At 52.7% G+C, this 25,167-nt stretch overlaps 1 protein-coding gene and 1 long non-coding RNA gene across 2 annotated transcripts in view; one reads left to right on the top strand and one right to left on the bottom strand.

The window, feature by feature from the left end:
• The window catches only part of MDGA2 (MAM domain containing glycosylphosphatidylinositol anchor 2), a 213,311-nt gene extending 211,176 nt beyond the window's left edge, over positions 1-2,135 (bottom strand). Inside the window, exon 1 of the mRNA XM_036384850.2 lies at positions 1,954-2,135. Within this exon, the coding sequence (XP_036240743.1) occupies positions 1,954-2,026 (73 nt within the window). The 5' untranslated portion in view covers positions 2,027-2,135. The remainder of the gene's footprint in view (positions 1-1,953) is intronic.
• LOC118687740 (uncharacterized) lies at positions 1,907-22,448 on the top strand. The gene is made up of 3 exons (XR_004980383.1): positions 1,907-2,032; positions 21,581-21,667; positions 22,085-22,448. It is a non-coding gene; the product is annotated as an uncharacterized LOC118687740 (long non-coding RNA).
• Positions 22,449-25,167: the final 2,719 nt, after the last annotated feature.

Raw genomic sequence — 25,167 nt, 5'->3', positions numbered from 1 at the left:
CCCGGGCTTGCAATTTTTAATTTATTTTTTTTTTGTCCACATTCCTGAGCCGACCCCTTCAGCAGTCGATGAAGGCACCCAAAATTCCCGGGGCACCGCTCCGGAGCACAAAGCACGGCTGAGTTCACAGCGCTCCCCCCGCTCCCAGCCTAAATCAGGCAGGGAAAAGCAGCAGCAGCAGCGGCAGCGGCAGCAGCAGCAGCAAAGTCTTTACTCCAAACCCCAGAGCCCGGAGCTGAGTCCGCATCTCCTCCCTCCAGCCCCCACCTCGCTCTTCCTGAACAAGCCCTCTCCTGTTCGCTGCTCTTCCCGAGCATCCAACAATATGTGCCTGTGTGCCGGGGGAGGCAGGGAGCCGCTGCCAGCTCCGCACCAGCCGAGCCTCCTCCGCCAGCCCAGCCCCTCTGACACCCGCGGTCACGTCCAGATTTTCCCAAATTAAGGAGAAAACAAAAAAAAAAAAAAAAATAAAACAAAAAAAAAAAGGGGGTGAGTCTCTAAGCGAGGCTCTAAGTGAGGCTCTAAGTGAGGCGCCGTTCCAGGTGGGAAGCGAATGTGGAAGTGTGGGAGCGGACGGGCTCGGAGGAGGCAATGTCACACCGAGCATTTGCTGGGAGATTCATGGATCTCCTTCCTCAGCCCCGGGTGCCGGAGCTGCCGGCGGCACCGCACGGCGCCGAGCTGCTTACATAACCCCCCCGCCCGGCCGGGCAGCACCGGGAACCGGGAGCACCGGGAGCGGGGAGCACCGGGAATGGGGAGCGCCGGGAATGGGGCAGCACCGGGAACGGGGGAGCACCGGGAATGGGGCAGCACCGGGAACGGGGAGCTCCGGGAACGGGGAGCACAGGGAATGGGGAGCACCGGGAATGGGGAGCACCGGGAATCGGGGAGTATCGGGAATGGGGCATCGCCAGAACCGGGGCAGCAACGGGAATGGGGGAGCACCGGGAATGGGGAGCATCGGGAATGGGGCAGCATCGGGTACAGGGCATCACCGGGAACGGGGCAGCACCAGAACCGGGGCAGGACCGGGAATGGGGCAGGACCGGGAACGGGGCAACGCTGGGAATGGGGCAGCACCGGCAATGGGGCATCACCGGGAACGGAGCATCGGCACAACCGGGGCATTGCCACAACCGGGGCATCACTGGGGTTGGGACATCACCGGAACCGGGGCATCGCTGGCACCGAAGCATCACCACGGCCCGGGCATCACCGGGACCGGCCGCACCGCGGCCAGGGCATCGACAGAACCGGAGCATCACCGGCACCGAGGCACCACCGCGGCCGCGGCCGCGCCGGCACCGGGGCACGGGGCAGCATCCCGGCCGCAGCCCCGGCGGAGCGCCCGGTTCGCCCCCGCCGCTCGGCTCCGAGCAGCGCCGAACCGGGGCCACCTCGAGGGCGCGGGGGCGAGGGGGAAGCAACAAGAGCGCGGCCCCAGCGCGGAGGGGGAGCGGAGCGGGCGATGCCGCCGGTGATGTGCAAGTCACGGGCGGGGGGCAGCGGGGCCGGGGCAGCGGAGCCGCCCGCCCGCGGGGTCCGCGCGCCCCCGGCGGAGCCCCGGGAAGTTTGCGGCGCCTTCGCCCCCGCCCCTGGCTCCGCGGCCGCGGGCGGCAGCGCCGCCGGTAACAAGTGCGGCGGCCGCGGGCGCTCCGCGGGCGCGGAGGAGCCCCGCGGAGGCGGCGCCCAGCGGCGGCCAGCGCGGCCCGGGACCGGCTGCGGACCCCCCCGAATCGCCCCCCGCCCTCCGCCCCCCGGCCCGGTTATCGCCGTGAAATGTCAGCGTCTCATGGCAACGGCGCTGCCTCCGCTCTGCCTCCGCCGGCTCCCGCGGCGCGCAGCGGGGCCACGCCGCTCGCCCCCACCCCCCCATCCCCCCCCCCCGCCCCCCCCGCCCTTCCGCCCCGGCGACAGTCGCGACAAGGTCACGCGGCGCCCCGGACTCACCGTACACCCCTTGGCCGGAGCTGCCCTCCAGCAGAACCGTCAGCAGCCCCAGCAGCCCGATCGCTACATCCATCTTCACGTGAGCATCCACATATCCAGCCCGGCGGGGCGGGGGGGGGCAGCGCAGCGCCCGCCGGAGCCCCGCGCTCCGCTGCGGCCGAGCCGCGCACGCCCGCGCAGGCAGGGCGGCGGGGGCAGGCGGCGGGCACCGCGCCGGTCCTCCTCCTCCTCCTCCTCCTCCTCCTCCTCCTCCTCCTTCCTCCTCCGCCTCCGCCTCCTCCTCCTCCTCCTCCTCCCGCTGCGCAGCGGGCGGCGCGGGGCGAGCCCCGCTCAGAGCGAGCCCCCGGCAGCGGCAGCCCCCGCACCCGCTCCGGGCCGCGGCGCCCTCAGAGCTCCGGCCGCCGCCGCCGCCGCCTCCCGGGGCCGCCGAGCGCCGCGCGGGGCCGCCGCAGCCGCCTGCGCCCCGCGGCCATCAGAGGCCACCGCGGCGCCGCGGCCCCCGCATGGTGCGCGGGGCTGCCCGCGGAGGGAGCGGAGCGCGGAGCGCGGGGCGCGGCTGGGGCGGCGCGGACGGGGGCGGGCGCGGGGCCGCGGGGAGGCTCCGGCTCCGGCTCCGGCTCCGGCTCCGGCTGCGGCTGCGGCGCTGCGGGAGCGGCTCCCCCTCCTCTCAGCGCGGCTGCGGGGCGGCGGCCGGGCCCATGGCGGGGGCGGCGCGGGGCTCCCGCGGCCGCGCTGCGTGCGGGTGCGCTGCCGTGCGGGCGCGGGGGAGCGGGCGCGAGTGGCGGCGGCGGGGCCGTCACGTTGTGCTATACGTGCGGGGCCGGCAGCCGCAGCCCGGCGACGTCAAAGCTGCGTGGCTGCTGCCGCTGCTGCTGCTGAGCGCCTTCCTCCGCCTCCTCCTCCTCCTCCGCCGCCGCCGCCGCCGCCGCCCCCCGTGGCCCCGCGGCTCCGCCGCCGCCGCCGGGCGCGCATGGCCGCGGGCTCTGCCCGGGCGGGATGCGCGGGGTGACCGCGCCGCTCCGGGATGCGCGGAGCGCTGGGACCCGCACGGAGCCGGTGCGTGGGGGCCTGGCCGGCTGCCTCCCGGGGTGCGCGGAGCGCTGTGAGCCGGGATGCGCGGAGCGGGGCGGCTCGCATGGAGCAGGGATGCGTGGAGTGGTCCCGCTCTGTCCCGGTCTCGCTCTGTCCCGGGATGCGCGGGCGATCCCGCTCTGTCCCGGGATGCGCGGGCGGTCCCGCTCTGTCCCGGGATGCGCGGGCGGTCCCGCTCTGTCCCGGGATGCCCGGGCGGTCCCGCTCTGTCCCGGGATGCGCGGGCGATCCCGCTCTGTCCCGGGATGCCCGGGCGGTCCCGCTCTGTCCCGCTCTGTCCCGGGATGCGCGGTGCGGTGCGGACGGTGAGGGGCGCCCTGAGCCCGCACTGCGCTCCCGGCCCGAGGGGTCCGTCCCGGGCTGCGCTTCCCAGCTCCGAGCCCGCTGTCCCCCGCTGTCCCCCGTCCCACCCCGCTCCTTCTCTGCCCGGTTCTGGGGCACCCCCGGGCTCAGCCCCGCTGCTTCCCCGGCCTCCGCGGGTAAAACCCCTGTAAAACCCCTGTGCTTGCTGCAGCTTGTGTCCCAGGTCGCCACCCTGGGGTGACAGAGGGCACAGGGAGGTGACAAACCAGCTGCTCTCTGTGTCTGATCCAGCTGATGCCGCTGGGTTTTTATCGGGTTATTCCCCCTTTAGGAATCTCAAATACCTGAGACCCCCGACTGGTTCCCAGCCCCTTCCCAGCCTCCCTGAGGTCCCCACGTTTTGGGATCCCATGGGATTTGTGCTGGCCGAAGTCTCTTCTCTCCAATTGCTCAGAACAAACCAAGGATTTTTGTGGAAAAGGCTGCCCCCGTCCCCTGCCCTTTTTCCTTGATTTCTCCAAGGACTGCCCCAAACCCGTGGGCACCTTGGGAACCGACGCAGCTCCCTCTGCCTGCACCAAAAGGATTCGTGCTCCAGGCCAGGACTGTGACCGTGCTCTGGAAGGGACAATTGCACTGTCAGGGTTCATGCGACCCCACAGGACACTGCTAACAAGGCTGGGACTCTTCCAGAGCTCTCCTGACAGGGGCTGAGCCTTTCCATCACTTCCATGAGATGATCCAGCACGTTGGGTTGGATCTCTCTGCTGTGCTTCCACCCCCAAAGGGCTTGGGGCATCCAATCCAATCCAATCCATCACTGGAATTCCAGCAGGGAGCTGAATTCCCTCCCAGCTGGGGCTGTTCCCTATTCCCAGCCTGGTGATGATGTGGGAATGGGAGAAGGGATGGGTGCAGCCCTTCTCTGTGCCTTCCCCGTGCCCCCCGAGCTCAGGCTGGCACCCAGCAGTGCCCACAGGGTGCTGAGGGTGACACCGGGGTGGTTGTGCTCAAATCCCGTGTCCCCCTCAAGGGACTCTCCTGTGCCATTCCAGACACTCTCCCTGCCTCTGGCTGCCTCCCATCCCCTTCACTGCTTGGTCTCCCGTCTGAAGGGACTCTCAGGTGGCTTCTCCGAGTCCTCCTGATGCTCCTTTCTCTCTGGTTTTCAGTTCCAAGGAGAATTTGGGGACATCTCCAGAGGCTGCACTCCCAGCACCACCTCCAGCTCACCACCTTCAACCTCCACCTGCATTTGGGCTTTTGTCTACCTTCAGCCCCTCCTTTTTCCCCTTTTCCCCTCTTTCTCTGTGCCCTCCAAGCAACATCTGGGCCACATCTGGGCTGTGCCCATCCCAACCCAAAGCTCTGGTCCCTTCCCAGGGATTTTCCCTCCATTTTCCTTTCTTCCTCCTCCACCCAACCACCCCACAGCACAAACGTGGCCACACTCCAGAACTTTTTGACCTCTGTGAGTGTTTTCCTCACCTGTAAAGCTCCATCCAGGGCAGGTTTGGGAGGAAAACCTGGAATTCTTCGCGTGGAAATGGTGGGGAAAGTGCCACGTTCCCTTTTGGTGTTGAACATCAAGAACAAGTTCAAGGGCTGGGCTTTTCTCTCCCTGTTTGCAGCCTTCCCATGGTGAATTCCAAGATGCTCCTAGCACAGCCAGATGTTCTTGGATCCTGGAGGCTGGAATCGTTACCTGGCTGGAACAGCCCTTGGGAGGGATGCCGTTAGCAGGTTGTTAGCACACCACTGACAGCATTCCTTGGAAATTCAGCCTTTGGCACTGCAGAGCAGGAAACCTCACCAAAAAAAAAAAAAAGAAATCACTTGGAGTTGGGGAAAATAATTCCCAGGCTGAAATTAAGCAGGTGCACAAATCTCTGTGGGGTAAGAGCCCAAATTATTTCCACTTGAGGTGTTTGGGTTTTTTTAAGTATTTGTTCTTAAAAGTTTAAATATTGCAGCTACTGCTGAGATTTGCTCGAGGATGTTCGGCTGTGATCCCAAATCCAGGAATCTCTCTGGACAGGGAGGAGAAAGGAGGAATTAAAAGAACTCACTGAGTCAGAGCTGATTTTCCTGCTTGTCCCAAACCACTTTCTGCAATGTTCAATACAGAGTTGCTCCCTACTGGAATAATTTGACTGGGAATTGTGAAATTCAGCTGATCCCAGGAGCAGGACTGGGGTTTGTGGTTGGGCTCCAGCATCTCCAGAACTTGTAGGAAAACATTTCCCAAAGAATGGGAAATTCAGAGCCTGCAAAACCCCCCTGGCTGCGCTTCACTGGGAATTCTCACAAGGCTTATCCAGCACTTTTAACCCCAAAACAAATCCCTGGGTTTGTCCCTGCTCCCAAACCCATGAGATTTCTCCTCTCACTCAGCCAGGGCTGGCAAAGTGTGTCCAGAGGGCCACCACACCTGGGATGGGATCCAAGGGGAGAAGAGCTGGGAGAGCAGCAGGTGAGGATTCCCAAATTCTGGGTCTGCACTGGGAATCCCTTGGAGGGAACCAGGAGATTTGGGATCCATCCATGCCTTGCAGAGATGCAGCCAGAGACTCCTTGGGTGACTTGGACGCAGGCAGAGCTCTCCAATCTCACGATAAAAGTTGATTTTCACAAAATCCTGGAATTTTTTGCCATCCCCCATGCACGAGGAAGAATGGAGAGGCTCCAATGGGATTTCCTTTTATTCAGGGAAATAAACTCCCTTTGATTGCCTTATTCCAAAGAATTCCCAAGCTTCATTTCCATACTGCAACAGGGGCAGCTTCAGCAGCACGAGTGGTGTGGGTTGATAATCTCATTTACCTTCACAAGAATTCCCCTTTTTCCTGATTTCCCTGCTGATAATGCACAAGACACTCGTTATTTTTGGAATGTCAGCCATGCTGGAGTTATCCTTGTCCGCTCCTTGTTTGTCCAACAGCCACTCTTTGGGAAGGAACGCATTTTTCATGTGATTTCTTGATGATTTCTGGGATGGAAAATCCAAAACTGTGGCCCACCCAATGGATTGAGCAGCCTCGTTTGTCAATGGTTCATTAAATGTGACCCATTTCTGCAAGCACCAGGTTGTTCTTAGTTTATAAAAGGGAAAAATGAAAATATTTTTAGCAGGCACTGGGATTTGGTTTTAACTGCTTCATTTTAGCCATCCCTCACATTCCAAGGATTGTCCAGTGGGTGACCACAGCTGGAATAGTTTGATCCATCAGAATATCAGGGTTGGTCGTTGTCTTGGTTTGGAAAGCCAGGTGTCTGCTAAGGAAGGCAGGAGCCTCCCCTGAAATGGAAAATGTAAAACTCCCCCCCTTCAAATTGTTATGATTTTGAAATTAAGGGGCTCTCAGGCAAAGATATGGGAGTAGGAATAACAGTTCTTTATTAGGAAAAAAATTAAAAATTAGAAGACAATATAAAAATATAAATGTAATACAAAGCAGCACTGCCAGAGCCAGCCCATGCCCTGTCCCCTGTGTGTCAGGGGGTGGCACAGCCCCATCCCATGGGGGCTCAGCCCTCCTGCAGTGCCAGCTGTGGCTCTGCTGGAGCAGGGATCCTGCACAAGGGGGGAGTTTTCCTCTGCAGCTCCAGGGCTGCTGGAGATGGGCCTGGGCTCCCTCTGGCCATGCAGGGCAGCAGAAGCTGCTCCTCTGGCAATGCACTGGGCAAAGGCTGCTGGGCTGTCCCAAAGCTCAGATTGGATCCAGGTAGGAATGCTTGGCTCCTCCCCTGGGCGCAGCATCTCCCCATGGGATGCTGGGATTGGATCAGCCCTGCAGGGACACTCAGTGGCCATGGACAGCAGAGATCTCCTGCAGGGAGGATTGGCTGTGGAGAGATAAAGGAAAAACTGCCCCATGACAGCAGAGAACTGCCCCAGCTCTGACAGGTGGGCATGGAACTCACACCCCCAGCCACATCTTGCATTTCCAACCTAAGAAAGGGACAAAAACTCCTTGGATCCCAAGGATTTCACCCTCAGCCCTTCCCTGTGGGATGCAGTGGCAGCCTTATCCCTGACTGGGCTTTCCTCCCCTCAGCAATGAGGAGGCCCTGGAATTCTCAGATCCAGAGGATTCTGCAGAGGTGTGGAGGGACATCACCCCCACAAATTGCTGTGGGAGGGAACAAACTGCAGGTAAATAAAACCAACTTCAAACTTAATCACAGATAAATCAAATCAACCTGAATTAGTCTTACTCCAATAACAAAAATTCCAGGGTTTTAATGCTTCCCGCATTCCAGCAGCCATTTCTTCCAGGAGCTCTTGGACAGCTTTTCCATTTTGCCCAGCACCAATCAGAAGCAAATTATTTTCTCTCTCCCTGTTGGGAGCAAGTCCACAAATAATTGAGATTTGACTGAAGGAGGCCATTAAGCACCATTAAAATCCTGAGTAATTCCGTGGTGTGGGTGAGTTCTGTGGTGCTGTAGTCGTCCCCTTTTCCCAACTTCCAATAAAAACGAAGGGAAAACTCAATAATTTCCCTTGGTCTCATAATTCTGACGGATTTGGAGTGTGTTTAGAGTGGGAACATTATAGATAATTAACAAATCATCCCAGAATGAGGTGGGGAACACTGGAAGAGGGAAACTGTGAATTCCCCATTCCTGGAGGTGTCCTGGAAGGGCTTGGAGCAACCTGGGATAGTGGGAGGTGTCCCAGAGGGTGGAATGGGTGAGTTTTAAGATCCCTCCCACCCCAAGCCATTCCAAAATTCCACGACCTGAAATGTTTTATGGAATTTTTCCTTTTCTCGCACATTTTCCCCCTTCAAACCAGCAGAGGAACGAATCAGGAGCCCAAACACCAAATCCTCTCCTTCAGGCCAGCACAGGCTCCTCCCAGCTTCATTCCCAGCCCTTGGATTTCAGTCCATCCCAGAGAGGTTTTCCCTTTTTGGGGCAGGTGCTGGGATTTCAAATCACCACCAAAGGCCCATTTTAAGTGGCCCCAGCTCCCCCAGAGGTTCCAGAAGCATCTGCTTTGTACTTTTCTCACTTTCCTGATGAGCTGGAGTCTGTCCTGGAAATTGGAACCGATTTTTAGGGCCAAGCCTTGTAGGGATGGAGTTTTGGGGTAAGTAACAGAGTGTGACAGACCTGTTAGCCACACCTGTTTTCCTCAGTGGTGCAGTTCGAATCTCAGAATTACGAAAAATTACATCAAACCTCCTTTCAGCCCAGCTCTGCTCCCCAGGATTGCTTGGGATAAAGAGGAATCCTCCTGATGTCCAAACATTTACATGGATCAAACAATTTGTGCTGCTGGTGGGATATACACAGCTCTAAGGCCAAGCTTAATGTTAGGCTGTGCCTTAGGCTGGCTCTCCCTGTGGGGTTTCCCTTTTTTCCCAGATCAAAACATCCCAGGATAATGTCAGGGGTGTCAATGATGTCAGGGTCTGTGGGATGTTTTGTGGCTGGATTTTTTTTTTTTTTGGGGGGGGGGGATTGTTGCTGTGGATGCAGGAATTCGGGATTCAGGTTTTCCAGGAATGGCTGAGAAAGGGAACCCCATGCCCAACCTCTGGGAGTGCCCAGGAAAATCATGGAATAGCTGGGGTTGGAAGGGGCCTGGAATTCCATCCATGAGAGGGGCAAAGGGGTCCTTCTGGCTCTGACAAGTCCCTTGTCCTGTGCTGGCTGTCTATGTAAAAATTCCCAGTTCCTCCTTTTTAGAAGTGGGGTCGGGCTCTGCTCCAGGGAACAGGGACAGGAGGAGAGGGAACGGCCTCAGGCTGGGCCAGGGCAGCTCAGGGTGGGCACAGCAGGAATTTCCATGACATTTCCAGGGATTTCCAACCGCCCATGGAAATGTGGTTCTTGCTGATTCTCCAGAGCTGCAAACCAGCAGCAGATGCAAGAGCTCCTGTGGGGCTGGGCGTGAGGGGACCACAAGGGACATCCATGGAATCATGGAATGGCTTGGCATGGAAGGGAACTTGAAGATCATTTAATCAAGACCCTGCCATGGCAGGGACACCTCCCACTGTCCCAGGCTGCTCCAAGCCCCAGTGTCCAACCTGGCCTTGGGCACTGCCAAGGATCCTCTGGGAATTCCATCCCAGCCCTTCCCCACCCTCCCAGCCAGGAATTCCAGTATCCCAATATCCCATCTAACCCACTCTCTTTTACTTTAAATCATTCCCCCTTTTCCTCCCACTCCATGCCCATGGAAAATTCCCTCTCCATCGTTTTTTAACTCCTGAAAGGCCTCAATGTCCTCAGAGTCCCTTTCACCCCCCAGCACCTCCTGCCTGCCTGGAGATGGGGTTGCGGAACCCCAGAATTCCAGTTTGGCTTGGATGGGACCCTGGAGCCCATCTCATCCCAAACCCTGCCGAGGAAGGGATGGAATTGTTCAGGATTTGGCTCCTGGCCACGGTGCTGCTGTTCCTCAGCAGGGTGTGGGTGTTCCTGTTGCTGCTTCTGTGCGTTCTCCCCCAGCTCTGGCTGCAGAACTCAGCCCTGTGGTGTCAAATAATCAAAATAATCTCGTGCCCTGCTGTGCCAACGTTCCCTGGCAAGGGAACAGCGAATCCCTGGGGAGAATAGGAAAGAAATGGGTCGCATTTAATGAACCAGTGACAAACGAGGCTGCTCAATCCGTTGGGTGGCCACAAGGGTGGCAACGAAATTTTGGATTTTCCATCCTGGAAATCATCAAGAAATCACATGAAAAATGCGTTCCTTCCCAAAGTGTGGCTGTTGGACGAACAAGGAGTGGACAAGGATAACTCCAGCATGGCTGACATTCCAAAAATAACGAGTGTCTTGTGCATTATCAGCAGGAAAATCAGGAAAAAAGGGGAATTCTTGTGAAGGTAAATGAGATTATCAACCCACACCACTCGTGCTGCTGAAGCTGCCCCTGTTGCAGTATGGAAATGAAGCTTGGGAATTCTTTGGAATAAGGCAATCAAAGGGAGTTTATTTCCCTGAATAATAGGAAATCCCATTGGAGCCTCTCCATTCTCTGTCACTCAGGGGGAAACAATTAAATTGTTCCAGGAGCTCCTCACTGCAGCCACTCCACACTGAGCACAGGGTGGATTTTATCAGCAGGAGATGTTTCCACAGGCTTGGAATTTCTCTGGAGTGGTCATGGGCCAGGGGACCCAGCACCACCCAGTCCTGCTGCGCTTCCCTACCCCGAATCCATGCAGGAGCCCGTTCCCCTTCCAGAAGAACCCACTGTGATTAAGGATGAAAAGGAATATCTTTATTTTAATCCAGTTTTGAGCAGGGGGCCGATGGGATCCTGGGAGTTTCCTCGTGGATTACGTGGGATGGAACCTCTTGGGAAGGCTCTAAGGGATCAGTCTCTCACACTTCCCAGTGTCACAGACATATTTCATGAAAAAATCCTTTCCTTAGGATTTTTTCTCCTGAGCAGCCGAGAGCCCTCAGGCACAAAATGTGAACAATGGTTATCTGCTGCTGTGGAATGCAACAGGTGCATCTGGGATTGGTTTCATGTGGTTGTTTCTAATTAATGGCCAATCACAGTCAGCTGGCTCAGACTCTCTGAGAGTCAGGAGCTTTTGTTATCATTCCATTCTTTTTCCATTCCTTGCCAGCCTTCTGATTAAATCCTTCTCCTATTTTTTATTATAGTTTTAATATATCATTTTAATATAATATACATAATAAAATAATAAATCAGCCTTTGGAAACATGGAGTCAAGATTCTCATCTCTTCCCTCATACGGGGACCCCTGTGAACACCGTCACAATTGGTGACCCCGAGTGAAGAAAAATTCCGCATCCCAGGAAGCTGGAGAGGAGCAAATTAAACTTTCCCTGGGCTGTTGCACTGTGAGTGTCACTGATGATTGCTGGCTGTGGACAGGGAGCCTAGAGGGGTCTGGAGAAAATGTTTTTGAAATTCCAGCAGGGTGGACTCTGGATTAGGATTTGGAACATTTCCAACTGAGGTGGTGTAAGGTGTGAGGGTGGTGAGGCCCTGGAATTGTTTTCCAGAGAATTATGGAATCACTGAGGTTGGAAAAGCCCTCCCAGCATGAAGGCTGGAAAAGTTCATCCAACCTTGTCCCCAACACTGCCAAGGCCACCACTGCCCCATGTCCCCAAGTGCCACATCCACAGGGATTTAAATGCCTCCAGGGTTGGGGACTCTGCCCTGTACCTGTGCCAGGGCTGGGCAACAAATTTAGGGAAGAAATTTTGCCAAATATCCAGTCTAAACCTCATGGAATCATTGAGGTTTGAAAAGTCTCCAGGATCACCCAGTCCCAGCTGTGCCCAATGCCCACCCTGTCCCCGGCCCAGAGCTCTCAGTGCCACCTCCAGGGGACACCTGCAGGGATGGGCACTGCAACCCTCCCTGGGCAGTGCCTGAGCCCCCTTTCCATGGGGAAATTCCTGCTGTGCCCACCCTGAGCTGCCCTGGCCCAGCCTGAGGCCGTTCCCTCTGCTCCTGTCCCTGTTCCCTGGAGCAGAGCCCGACCCCCCCGGCTGTGCCCTCCTGGCAGGAGCTGTGCAGAGCCACAAGGGCCCCTGAGCCTCCTTTGCTCCAGGCTGAGCCCCTGCCCAGCTCCCTCAGGGATTCTGCAGCCCCTGCCCAGCTCCCTCAGGGATTCTGCAGCCCCTGCCCGGCTCCCTCAGGGATTCTGCAGCCCCTGCCCGGCTCCCTCAGGGATTCTGCAGCCCCTGCCCGGCTCCCTCAGGGATTCTGCAGCCCCTGCCCAGCTCCCTCAGGGATTCTGCAGCCCCTGCCCGGCTCCCTCAGGGATTCTGCAGCCCCTGCCCAGCTCCCTCAGGGATTCTGCAGCCCCTGCCCAGCTCCCTCAGGGATTCTGCAGCCCCTGCCCAGCTCCCTCAGCCTCTCCTGGGGTTCCATGCTGACATCACTGCCTGTGCCCTTCTGCTCACCCCTTGTCTGTCCCACAACAAAGGGACAAACGCCAAGCACAGCCCTCACCTTGACAACTAACAGCAGTGACCCTCCCTGCACTCTGAACTCAATTATTTTTCCTGATCCAGACCCAAAATGGAGTGGAATGAAGACCTAAAATGGTCTAAAATGAAGAGGAATTTGGGATCAGGTGCATTTGGAGGCATAGTGGGGGTGAAACCAACGGGAGCATCCCCTGGCTCTGACACGGGGTTGTAATTGTGTAATAAGCACCGAGTTTGCTGCAAAATCTGCCTTTTAATTCCCCTCCAGTTTATGAGGCACTTCACACACCTGCCTAATAATTTGAACAATAATAGCTCGCAGCGACGAGATTCGCAGGTGAATTCCAGACATTAATTGCTCCTTTTTCAGCTCTTTTCAGCCAAGATGTTTTTCTATTCCTGTTCCAGATGAGTCAGGCTTTTCCTTCTCCTTTTTAATGCCTCTTTTTCATCTGTGCAAGCTGGGCTGGAAAGGGGAACCTGTTTCAGTTCAGCTTGGGTGAAAACGAGCTCAATTCGGAGCATCCTTTGCCTCATTTTTCCAATGGGATGAGCAGGGAGGAGCAGCCCATGATGGACATTCTCAGGGTCAGCATGAAGGGAATTTTGGGTTTTTGCAACCATAAATTTTCCTGGAGAAACTCGGGAAGGAATTGGTGGTGGGTGTGATGGAGTGTGAAGGGAATTTTGGGTTTTTGCAACCATAAATTTTCCTGAAAAAACCAGGGAAGGAATTGGTGATGGATGTGATGGAGTGTGAAGGGAATTTTGGATTTTTGCAACCAACAGTTTTTCTGGAAAAACTGGAGAAGGAATTGGTTGTGGATGTGATGGAGTGTGAAGGGAATTTTGGATTTTTGGCAACCATAAATTTTCCTGGAGAAACTGGGGAAGGAATTGGTGGTGGATGCGACGGAGAGCCAGGGATATGGAATCTCATGGAGCTGCTCCTGCAAGGAAATACCTAATAAATTAAAATATCAACTATCCTAGCAATCCTTTTGACATTCCATCCAAATTCCTGCATTTTGAGGGCAATGCAGATTTGGCCACTTCATTAACAAGCTATCAATTATTTATCTAATTCCTGTATTATGCATAAAGCAGAAAAATAAAGAGGATTTCCCTCCTGAAATGCACAAGTGGGAGTAGAAAGAAGGAAAAAATCCTCTCCCATACAACAATTATTTGAGGATAATTATGGAATTTTAAAGATCACATTTCACACAGGTCAACTCTTCATTCTATGAGAGATGGTTTGGATTATTTTCACTCTGAACTGGGAGTTTCCACCCAGTTTCTGGGATGAAAGGGTTAAATTTGGGATTTGAGCCAGACTTCAGAGGAAAAGGGCTCGGAATTTGCTGTCCTGATTTAATTATTCAGCTTTGCTCTTGTTTCAGAAATGTTGGATTCTTGTCAGGTTTTGCAGCCGCCAGTGAGGTCAAAGAGGCACCACCTTGAGGTGGTTTGTGGGGCAGGGGTGCTCCTTGTCCAAAAAAGGGGCGGGAATTTGGATAGAATCCAAGGAAAGTAAAGTCCGGAGCCACAGCTGGGCCAAGAATTCCTGCAGGAAACCCACAAAGGGCCGAGTATCCCAGAGATCATCAACCTTCCAAGAGGGTGGAATGTCACCTGGGGTGGTTCCTTTGTCAAGGAGCACAGAAATTTGTGGATATGAGGAATTTAACCCATCCCATTCCCATCGTGTGGCATTTACTCTAAACTCTGTCCCAGGCTGCTCCGAGCCCTGTTCCAGCCTGGCCTTGGGCACTTCCAGGGATCAGCCACGGATTCTCTGGGAAACCTGAGGCCTCTCCATCTTCCCAGGCAAGAATTCCTTCCTAAAATGTTCCCACTAGGGGATAAAACACCCCACAGGTGGCTGGGGATGAGCAGAGAATCCACAGCAGGGAATGTCTGGAAAGTCCAATTTTCACACTCAGAAAGGACAAAGGGAAAACAAGAGTGGCCAACAGGTGATGTGGGTGTGCACATAAAAAGGGTTAAATAGGATGAAAATTAGAGATAATTGAGAAAACCCAAATGTTGGGTGAATTTCCCTTTGTTTTCCATAAGGAGAAGGAATCCAAGAGTGGAACCCTCCGTCCTTCTGGAATGAAAGGAGAAGCAAGAAAATCTCCAAGTGCTGCATGAGGAGAAGCTGCATTTTAAATTTAATTTTGCTACATTTTTCACTCCTTTGGTGCTGAAAAAACCCCAAGAGGAAAAACAACTCCCTCAAGGTCTTGGTGGGTTTGAAATATACAACAAAAAAAAAAAAAAATCCAAAAATAAAAACAAAAAAAACACTGGGAAAGGCCTGGAAAGCTCCAAAATTGATTGGATAACTCAATATTCGGCTCAGCCTCCAAATTCTTTCCTAAGGAAAGAGTAATTAAAGCTGTGGAAGCAAAGGATAATTTCCATCCTGGTTTTATCTCGGATAAATTACAACACCTTTTTATCTTTCAGATAAGAGAACAGGTTCTTAGATAAGGGAAATGGAGCAGATCCAAGCTATCTCATTTAAGGAGAACATTTGAGTTTGCTCCCCACAGAGAATTGTTCCTACAGGTGGAGATGCTGGGATTGATCCCTGATTTGCAGCTGCCCTGGAATGTCCTGAGTGTTGAGCAGGCATTTCCTGGGATTTAGAGGGGAATGCTCTGCCTTGGAATGCTCCTATTTATTTTGGGAGTTAATCAGAGAAAGAATTCCAGAGCAGAAATTTGGGATATAACAGGTGCTTGTCCCAAGGAGTTGGGCTCCAGGGAATCCCAAATTTGTTTGGGTTGGAAGGGACTTTAAATCCCAAGGGCAGGGACACCTTCCACTACCCCAGGCTGCTCCAAACTTCATCCAGCCTTGGGCTTTTCCATCTGTCCTGGACCATGGAAAAGATGAACTAATCTTTGATGGATTTATTTAATATTCCCCAAACCCCATGTGAAGTAACTTCATCAGGATTTTGCCATCCCCAGTTTTTGACCAGATTTTAAATTCTTGGAATCAGAGCCTAATTTCTGTTGGAAGGGATTTATGGAATTCCTTGGACCCAAGCTCCCTGTCAAAGCAGTGCAAAGTTAAATGAGGCAACCCAGAGTTCAGGCCGGTTTATTTCTGGATATCTCCAAGGATAAAGATCCCTTCTTACAGTCAGGAGAAATTCACACATTTCTCCTTCTAGGAACTTTTCCCACTTCATCTGTTTGCACAATTTTCCCAAGGAGCCGGGACTTTATTCACACCCTCTAAACCATTTTAATCTTAAATAAAAACCCTGAAACCACTGGGAATGGGAGATCAGAGCTGGCTCCAGCAGGGTGAGGCTTGGGAGATAAAAAGGTCAACAAAATTTATAATTGTTCAGCCCTGATAATTATTTCCTTTGCCAAGAGTCAGAACTCCGTGTCTTGGGAATTTCTGGAGCAAGTGGAAGTTTCACACCTGGAAAATGACTAAAACCTCCCACCCCCACAGGTGAGGGTGGTGTAAAATCCTGCGAAATCCTGAGTTTCCTTCAGGAATGGGCTGCTCCAGCCTGGATCCCCTGGAGGGTCACAAATCCTCCAGCAAACCTCGGCTCCTCTCTCCATGAATCCTGCCAGGACCCTGCTCCAGGCTGGGCTCCTCTATCCATGGTCCTGCCAGGATCCCGCTCCTCTCTCCATGGTACTGCCAGGATCCTGCTCCTCTCTCCATGAATCCTGCCAGGACCCTGCTCCAGGCTCGACTCCGCTGTCCATGGTCCTGCAAGGACCTTGCTCCTCTCTCCATGAATCCTGCCAGGACCCTGCTCCAGCCTGGGCTCCTCCCTCCATGAATCCTGCCAGGACCCTGCTGCTCTCTCCATGGTTCTCCCAGGACCCTGCTCCAGCCTGGGCTCCTCTGTCCATGGTCCTGCCAGGACCCTGCTCCAGGCTCGACTCCGCTGTCCATGGTCCTGCCAGGACCCTGCTCCAGGCTGGGATTCTCCCCCTTTTCCCTTCTTTCATTCCCAAAACCCCGCTGGTGTCGCTGCTGGGCTCAGCCTGGAACTGGAGCCGCTGGAATTGGCTCCATCAGGAATGGGAGAAGCTTTTGTCACCTCCCCACAGATCTCTGCAGCCCCACCACCACCAAAACCTCAGAACATGGGAAAATAAAACCCCATTGCCACCAAAACCCCAAAACATAGGAAAATAAAACCCTACTGCCACCAAAACCCTAAAACACAGGAAAATAAAACCCTACTGCCACCAAAACCCCAAAACATGGGAAAATAAAGCATTTTTGGGCCATGGTTCCTGAGAGCTGTGCTGCTCATGGAAGTTTTTGGTGCATTCCTCACCCTGGGGCAGAGAATCCTAATTAATGATGGTTAATTACATTGCTCATCAGTCCTCAGAGATGAAAACAAATAAATTTGTGCAGTTGTGGCCCTGAACTTGCTTCGTTTCTGGCTCGCTCTTGGTGTGACACCAAACCTGTCTCTCTGCCTCGTGCCTCAGTTTCCCCTCGCAGCCAAAATCACACAAAGCTCATCAACCTTAATGAACCCATTAACAACAGCACTCAGGTGATGGTGGTGATGAAGACCATGGAAGTCCCTAAATTAATTAGGGGGGCTGGTTTAGGAATGGTTTAGGAATGTGGTTTTGAAATGTGGTTCCCATTACTTCCCTGGGTGCCTGGAATTGTCTCTGGGAGCTGTTCCTCAGTGAATCCTGTCAGAATCACATCTTTCCCTGGATTATCCAACCCCTGGAAGTTGTGGTGGTGTTCACAGGGGTACCAGGATGAGGGGAGAGATGAGAATCTTGACTCCATGCTTCAGAAGGCTGATTTATTATTTTATGATATATATTAAAAGAAAATTATGTGTTAAAACTATACTAAAAGAATAGAAGAAAGGATTTCATCAGAAGGCTGGCAAGGAAAGGAAGGAATGGAATGATGAAAAAATCTTGTGACTGACCAGAGAATCTGAGACAGCTGGGCTGTGATTGGCCATTAATTAGAAACAACCACATGAGACCAATCCCTGTTGCATTCCACAGCAGCAGCAGATAACCATTGTTTGCATTTCATTTCTGAGGCCTCTCAGCTTCTCAGGAGAAAAACTCCTAGCAAAAGGATTTTTCATGAAATATGTCCGTGACAGGAAGTGAACACAGATTGGTGTTGCCATTCCAAAACCTCTTCTCTGCGTGGCCATGGGTGAGGGAGCTCAGAGTCACCTTCCAGAAACGAGGTTCCTGTGAAATCCTAAACAACTTTCTGCTCTGCTGGTACCCTTTGGAATAAAGATGGAGTGGATGGGGAATGGGGCTGTGTCAAACAATTCCTGAAGGGGAAAGGCAGGGGAGTTCTCATGGGAGTTTTCACACTCGTCACCCCAGACCTGGGGTATTTTCTGAGTCCCCATTGTTGGGAGGAATGATGGATCTGACTCCATGTTCTTAGAAGGCCAATTTATTATTTTATGATACTATATTATATGAAGAATACTAAACTAAACTTTACTAAAGAGTAGAGAAAGGATACAGGCAGAAGGCTAAAAGATAATAATGAAAACTCGTGGCTGCTTCCAGAGTCCCAACACAGCCTGACTGTGATTGGTCATTAAGTCAAAACAATTCACATGAAACCAATCAAACAATCACCTGTGGATAAACAATCTCCAAACACATTCCAAAGCAGCAAAACACAGGAGAAGCAAGTCACACAATTATTGTTTTCCTTTTCTCTGCGGCTTCTCAGCTTCCCAGGAGCAAAGTCCTGGGCAAAGGGATTTTTCAGGAAATATGACGGTGACACAGACTTGCTTTATAAAGTTGTTATTTTATGGCTCTAAATCTCACAGCAGCACAAACCAACAGCCGTGGGTCAGTCAGATGGAGAAGTCACTCAAAATGAATCCATGTGGGACGGCACAGGGGAATTCCTGTTATTTGTGGGATCAGCGCAGCTCTGGGCTCTGCCCCGTGGGCAGGAATGTCCATCAGCAGTTAATCCAGCTTTGGCTCAGCTTCCAGGCCCCCATAAAATCCAGGTAGAGGTTCAGCTGCTGGGATGGGGATGGACTGCATGGAAGCGTCTCCAGTCTGTCTCAGTGTCACTGCAGCCCATGGAGTCACGGAATGGTTTGGGTGGGAAGGAATCTTAAATCCCACCCAGTGCCACCCCTGCCATGGCAGGGACACCTCCCACTGTCCCAGGGTGTCCCAGTGCCCAGCCTGGCCTTGGGCACTGCCAGGGATCCAGGGGCAGCCACAGCTGCTCTGGCAATTCCAGCCCAGCCAGGAATTCCCAATTCCCAGTCTCCCATCCATCCCTGCCCTCTGGCAGTTTAAAACATTCCCCCTTTTCCTGGTGCTGGCTGTCCATATAAAAATTCCCTCTTCCCCCCTTTTAATATGGGGTCGGGCTCTGCTCCAGGGAACAGGGACAGGAGCAGAGGGAACGGCCTCAGGCTGGGCCAGGGCAGCTCAGGGTGGGCACAGCAGGAATTTCCCCATGGAAAGGGGGCTCAGGCCTTGGCAGGCAGCAGAAGATCCCAAGGAATCCTTCCCTGTGCACACAGGGACAACAACAGCACCTTTATTTTTATACATCTCTTCCATCAGCACTTGGAATGACCATTGGGCAAAACTCTTCTGCAACTTCCCACCAAATTTAATTCTTCTTTCATCCCCCTGCTTCTTTTTTTTTTTTTTTCGCCATTTTCCCCACACTTCCTGCTTATTAATGATCAGAGGAATGATTTTATTTGCTTGTGACTCCAGAAATTTTCAATTATCCGGCACGACTGGCTGCACGTGGAGAATAATGTAACATATGCTAAGTGTATGCATGACCTATTTAAAGGCATGGATAATTTTCCTGGTAAAACTCTTTTAATGGGACGTGGCTGCCACACTTCAGTGAGTGGAAAATTGGGATTTTAAGGAACGTTACAGTTGGTGCAGGGAGAGGAGCAAGGATAAAAACAGGAGCCAGGTGTTTATCTAATAATAAAGTTCATTGTTTGGAACCCAGAGGTTGTGGAAATAACCTGGAATGTTGGAGGTTAAGGGATCAGAAACCTGGCCAAGACCTATAGGAATTTTGCCGATATGGAGGCATTTAGCCAGGAGCTGAAATATTCAAGGGAAATTGTTGTTCTGATCTTGGGTATTGCTGAAATCCAAGGAAAATCCTCAGGAGCTGAAATATTCAGGAAAATTGTTGCTCTGACTTTTTGTCCACTGCTGAAATCCAAGAAAATTCCTCAAGTTTTCTCCCTTCAAAGCTCAGATTCCTTAAATGCATCACAGGCCTTTATTTTAAAATATTTGCTGTATTATTTAAAATTCCTCTGATTTAAAGCTGTTAAAAATGGGCTGTTTGGGGGGTCAGAGGTCAAAAATTAAAAACAATCACATGACCTGAGCTGGTCCATGGGGTGGATTCTCTCCTTCCCCTCTCAGAGCCCTTTCCCAAAAATTCCCATCAGAAGATCCTGCTAAATCCAGAGCTCCCACCAGCAGATCCAAACTGGATTTCAGGCCTTCAAGTGGCATTGGAACCATGGAAAATCTGAGTGGAGAATCCCACCTCTAGTTAAAAATTCCACCTCGTTCCCAGGCTGAGTTTTTCCAGGTCTGGGTGCTAAATTTTATCCTGAGTGATTCCTGGATGGAAGAGGCCTCTCCTTGGGAATGGTGTCAAATGGAGGTTCTTGGGAATGGTGAGCAGGACACGCTCACACCTTCTCCAGACAGATCCGTCCAGCCTCACCTCCAGCGGTTCTCCAGATTTTGTGTTGCCGGTGCCCGTGAATTTTCACTGTAGACACCAAAATTTGGTCGGATCAGTGGCAATGAAGTCGTTACACAGAATCCCAGAAGTTATGAGGCTGGAAAATGCTCCAAGATCAGAGTCCCGAGTGCCACCTCCAGGAATTCCTTGGGCACCTCCAGGGATGGGCACTCCAAACCAGAGGACAGATATTCACGGAATCATGGAATCATGAAGGCTGGGAAAGACCTCAAAGCCCACCCAACCATTCCCCAGCCCTGCCAAGGCCACCACTGCCCCGTGTCCCCAGGTGCCACATCCACATGGATTTGAAATCCCTCCAGGCACGGGGACTCCACCCTGTACCTGTGCCAGGGCTGGGGAACCCTTTGAGGGAAGAAATTTTCCCCAATATCCAATCTGAACCTCACAGAATCCCTGAGGCTGGAAAAGAGCCCCAAGATCAGAGTCCCAGCTGTGCCCAATGCCCACCCTGTCCCCAGCCCAGAGCTCTCAGTGCCACCTCCAGGGGACACCTGCAGGGATGGGCACTGCAACCCTCCCTGGGCAGTTCCTGAGCCCCCTTTCCATGGGGAAATTCTCCTTGATTAATTTTAATTAATTAATTTATGGCATTAATGCTGGCCCTGAGCACGACACTGTGCCCCTGATCTCCTGTCCCCTCCACTCCAGGTCATCTGGAGGGTGCTCAGTGGCATTTTTTGGAATTTTGCTTTGCAGGACTTGGTCTGTCCCACCTGCATAAGGGTTACAATGCTGCTGGAGACTGGGCAAACTGGGGCAAACTGGGACAAACTGGTATTCCACGTTCCCCCTGCCAGGGACACCTCCAGCCTGAAAATTGGGAATATTCCCTTTTGGATGGGGGAGTGAAAGCTCTGAGAGCATTCAAACACGGGGATAAATCCTCAAGAAGCTCCACAAGAGTTTTGTGATTTGGGATTGGGAATCCTGCAGGGCCAAGGGCTGCAAACCCTGGCTGTTCCCAGCCCATCCTGCTGATGTTGGAATTCTTTGGACACAAAGTGACCAAATCTGGGTGGGCTGAGCCCCACAAGGAGGGGGTGGCACTGACCCAACAGGAGGGAGCTTCTGATCCCAATCCTTGGAGATAAACCCTGGAATTTTTATTTAGATACCAATTCCCTGCTGTGGCCATTCAATTCCAAGACACACAAGGACAAGGAAAAGGCACAGAATGAAGGAATTTGCCCTCCAGCAGTGGCAGAGTCCAAGTTCCTCCCAATTCTTTCCCATCCAGCCTCTCCAGACCTTTATCTTCCTGATAAGGCAGCAGCTGCAACTTGTTCAGGCACCACTTAACGCAGTCCCAAAGGGCAGGAGGAATTTTTTTGTAGGGATCACTACTCCCAGCTCATGGAAAAATAAAGGGCACCCGAGGATGAGGTTCAGGTAGGCTGGATATTTTTTTCCATAATGCTGATTTTCTTCATAAAAAAAAATTGATATTATTATTTCTTTTTTTCCCCTGTCTGGTGCACAGACCAACTTCCTCTGGCTCAGCTGGAAGCCTGTGAAGGTGAGAGAGATTTTGTGGAAAAAGCAACTTTGGGATTCACTTCCAGCCCAGGTTTGTCCCAGAGCCTGGACAGTTTGGCCAAATGGGCCCACACGAGGAGGAGTTTCTGAACTTTGGGGAAATGCCAGGTTCAAGGGGGGATGTGGGGCAGGGGGCTGGGGAAGGCTGCACCTTCCTGGTACCCCAGCAATGGGGGAAGGAAGAGGGAACGTGCAGGAGTTTGAGATAAAATGAGGCTGCACCTCTGAAACCTCAAGAGGAAAAACCCCAGGGGACTCTCTCCTTTATTGGAATGAAGTTCCAGGACTCCTCTGTCTCCCTGATGGACACTGGCTTTTCCCAGCGGGATTTTCCACACACTGGGATACTGGAAGGTTTTCCATGGCAGGAGGTGGAATGAGATGGGATTTAAGGTCTGTCCCAACCCAAATCACTGCAGGAGTGTCTGTGTGTCCTTCTTGCCAACAGGTCCGTGGCACACCTGAGTGCTCCACCACAACTCAGGGCTCCTCATCCTGCAAGCATCCCAAAATCTGGTTCTTCCTGGCTATGGATGCTGGACAGTTTTTCCCATGGAAGGAGCAGTCTGGGTTCAATTTAAAGTGCAATTTGTGAGTGGTGCCCTCCAGGACACTTTCCAGCCTGGCTGCAGGAAAAGCAGCAAATGCTCACTCAGCTTAAGTAGGGAAGATTTATATTTCTCTGACATTGGATAAATCTGCTCAATTTATTCCCAATTCTTTCCCTAAAGGACCAAGTTATCCTTAAAACAAACAACAGAATAGCTGGAGTGGGATATTTCATTCCTGCCAATAAAACAACTGTAACAGCAGCAATTTCTTTGTGTGGGGTTTTATTTCCCTTTACTGGGTTAAAGTTTGTGCTCTGGGAACAGATTGCTCCAATTTCCCTCTCCATGCGGGAAGAACCACTCCGCAGGCAGAGCATGAAGGACTTGGCTTTCCTATGGATGTGCTCCAGTTCAAACTCCAACAAGGACGAGGGAATTTTCAGCTTCTGAGCCTCTTCCCAGAGGGATTTCCACAGAGCCCTAAAGAGAAGCCTTTGCCGGCAGGCAACGAGGAGAATTCCATGGAATCTCACAATGGTTTGGGATGGAAAAGCTCGTCCCATTCCACCCCATTCCATGGCAGGGACACCTCCCACTGTCCCAGGGTGCCCCAGTGTCCAACCTGGCCTTGGGCACTGCCAGGGATCCAGGGGCAGCCACAGCTGCTCTGGCAATTCCAGCCCAGCCAGGAATTCCCAATTCCCAATCTCCCACCCATCCCTGCCCTCTGGCACTGGGAGCCATTCCCTGGCTCCTGTCCCTCCATCCCTTGTCCCCAGTCCCTCTCCAGCTCTCCTGGAGCCCCTTCAGGCCCTGCCAGGGGCTCTGAGCTCTCCCTGGAGCCTTCTCCTCTCCAGGGGAGCATTCCCAGCTCTCCCAGCCTGGCTCCAGAGCAGAGAGGCTCCAGCCATGGTTCTCCTCATCATCTGGGAGACACCTGGAAAAAAATTCGTGGAATAAGACTAAAGCTCTGCCTGTATTCCCTGGATTTTGAGCTTTTTCCATTCCATCTGTGCCAGACCTCCACTCCTTGGCATGGGCTGATCACTTGGTGCCAGTTAAAATTCCTGGATCAGCTCAGACATCTCTTCCCAGTCCTTCCGAATCCTCAACACCAATTTTTTTGGTGATCAGGGATCCAATCAAATTTTATTTTAAATCTCTTTTTTTTACTCTCCAGGAGACCTGGAAAGGATCTGGAGCCCCACACTAGAGATACAACAGTGCTGACAGTGCCAACTCCGATGCCTTTTCCAGGCGAAATGTTTTGGAATGCAATCTGTTTAATTCTCTGGGACCTTTGGGACACAACACCACGGTAGCTGAGCAACTCTTCATCTGGAAATCAGCTGAAATAGACTTTTTTCCCCCAACATTTTGTGTTTACCCTCTGAGAGAATCAGTTTAATCAGGGAAAACAAGAATTTAAAAGGCTTTTCAGGTTTTTCTCTGAGCACTGAGTCCCTTCCAGAGCCCAGCAGTGCCTGGAATCAGTGATGTGTCCTAGGAAATCACCCTCTCCCTAAACGTGGAATATCCTGAGTTGGAAGGGATTCACAAGGACCATCAAGTCCAGCTCCTGGCCCTGCACGGGACAACTCCAAGAACCCCAAAATGAGTTTTTTCCCCCTTTTTCTCTCTCCTTTTTTTCTCTTTCCCCTGTCCTGATGATAAGGGCAGTGATGGAGTGGCTTCATCAACCCAACCTCACTCCATCCAAATTCCCAGGATTGTGCCAAAGCTGTCAAGGTCTGGTTTCCCACAACCACGTCTGCACATGGAAGTGATGTCGGAATAATGGAATCTTAGGATCATCGAGGTTGGAAAAGACCTGGGAATGTCCAAGGCCAGGTTGGACAGGGCTTGGAGCAGCCTGGGACAGTGGGAGGTGTCCCTGCCCATGGCAGGGGTGGCACTGGACGAGCCTTAAGGTCCCTTCCAACCCAAACCGTTCCATGGTTCTGTGATTCTCCTTCAGCTGGTGAGGAGGACTTGGGGGGCTGTTCCCAAATTTTAGGAGGGGCCATCCTTTTATTTTGATCCCTGCTGATCGTGATCCCGTGGAAATAAGCTGGCTACAAGCTGGAATTTTGGCCAGAGGAGGGGGGAAAACTCTCTGGAGATGTGGGAACAACAGGATTTTTGAGTTTTGAGGTGTTGGCCAAGAACAGAGTGGAGGGTGGAAACCTGAGCTTGCTCCTCCTGCAGAGATGTGGGGAAATAATTGTGGAGAGGAACCAAATCATGGACAAAAAACTCATGGAAAATAGTTGTGGAGAGGAACCAGATCATGGACAGCAAAACCATGGAAAATAATTGTGGAGAAGAACAAAACCACGGACACCAAAGCCATGGAAAATAATTGTGGAGAAGAACAAAACCACGGACACCAAAGCCATGGAAAATAATTGTGGAGAGGAACCAGATCATGGACACCAAAGCCATGGAAAATAATTGTAGACAGGACCCAAGTTATGGACACCAAAGCCACAGGAGGGGCAGTAAACTCTACAGGTGCTGAGAGCAAGACATTTGGGGATGTGTGAGAAAAAAATCAGGGAATTCTGGATAAGGAGACGATGGAATTCAAAGCGTGAAGATGAATTTTGTTGCGGTCACAGTGTTCTGTGAGCAGCAAGATCCTGGTTGGAGCATTGGGACACTGAGGATCTTTCTTGGGATTGTGACCAGAGCCAGGAGCAGACAAACGAGAGCAACAGCGAAACTTTGTCAGGCTTGGCTGAACTGGAAATTCAACCCAATCAGACTGACCAACTTTCCTTCTGTGTCTTTGCTCTCTTATTGTTATGTTGGCTGTTAGTAAAGAAAGTTTCTTGATGTTGTGTGGACTTCTTTTGACATTGGATGGGAGAGTGGGCTAAATTTTGTCTTCACAAATGGAAGAGATTCTTTGCAGTGATTGTGGTGGAACCTGTTTGGATGGCGTCGCTACCACTGCTGTGAAATTGTACTGAGGTGT

Source organism: Molothrus ater, chromosome 6, assembly GCF_012460135.2.
Source record: "Molothrus ater isolate BHLD 08-10-18 breed brown headed cowbird chromosome 6, BPBGC_Mater_1.1, whole genome shotgun sequence".
In the NCBI taxonomy this organism is placed as follows: domain Eukaryota; kingdom Metazoa; phylum Chordata; class Aves; order Passeriformes; family Icteridae; genus Molothrus; species Molothrus ater.
This window is presented reverse-complemented; position numbering and strand designations above follow the sequence as displayed.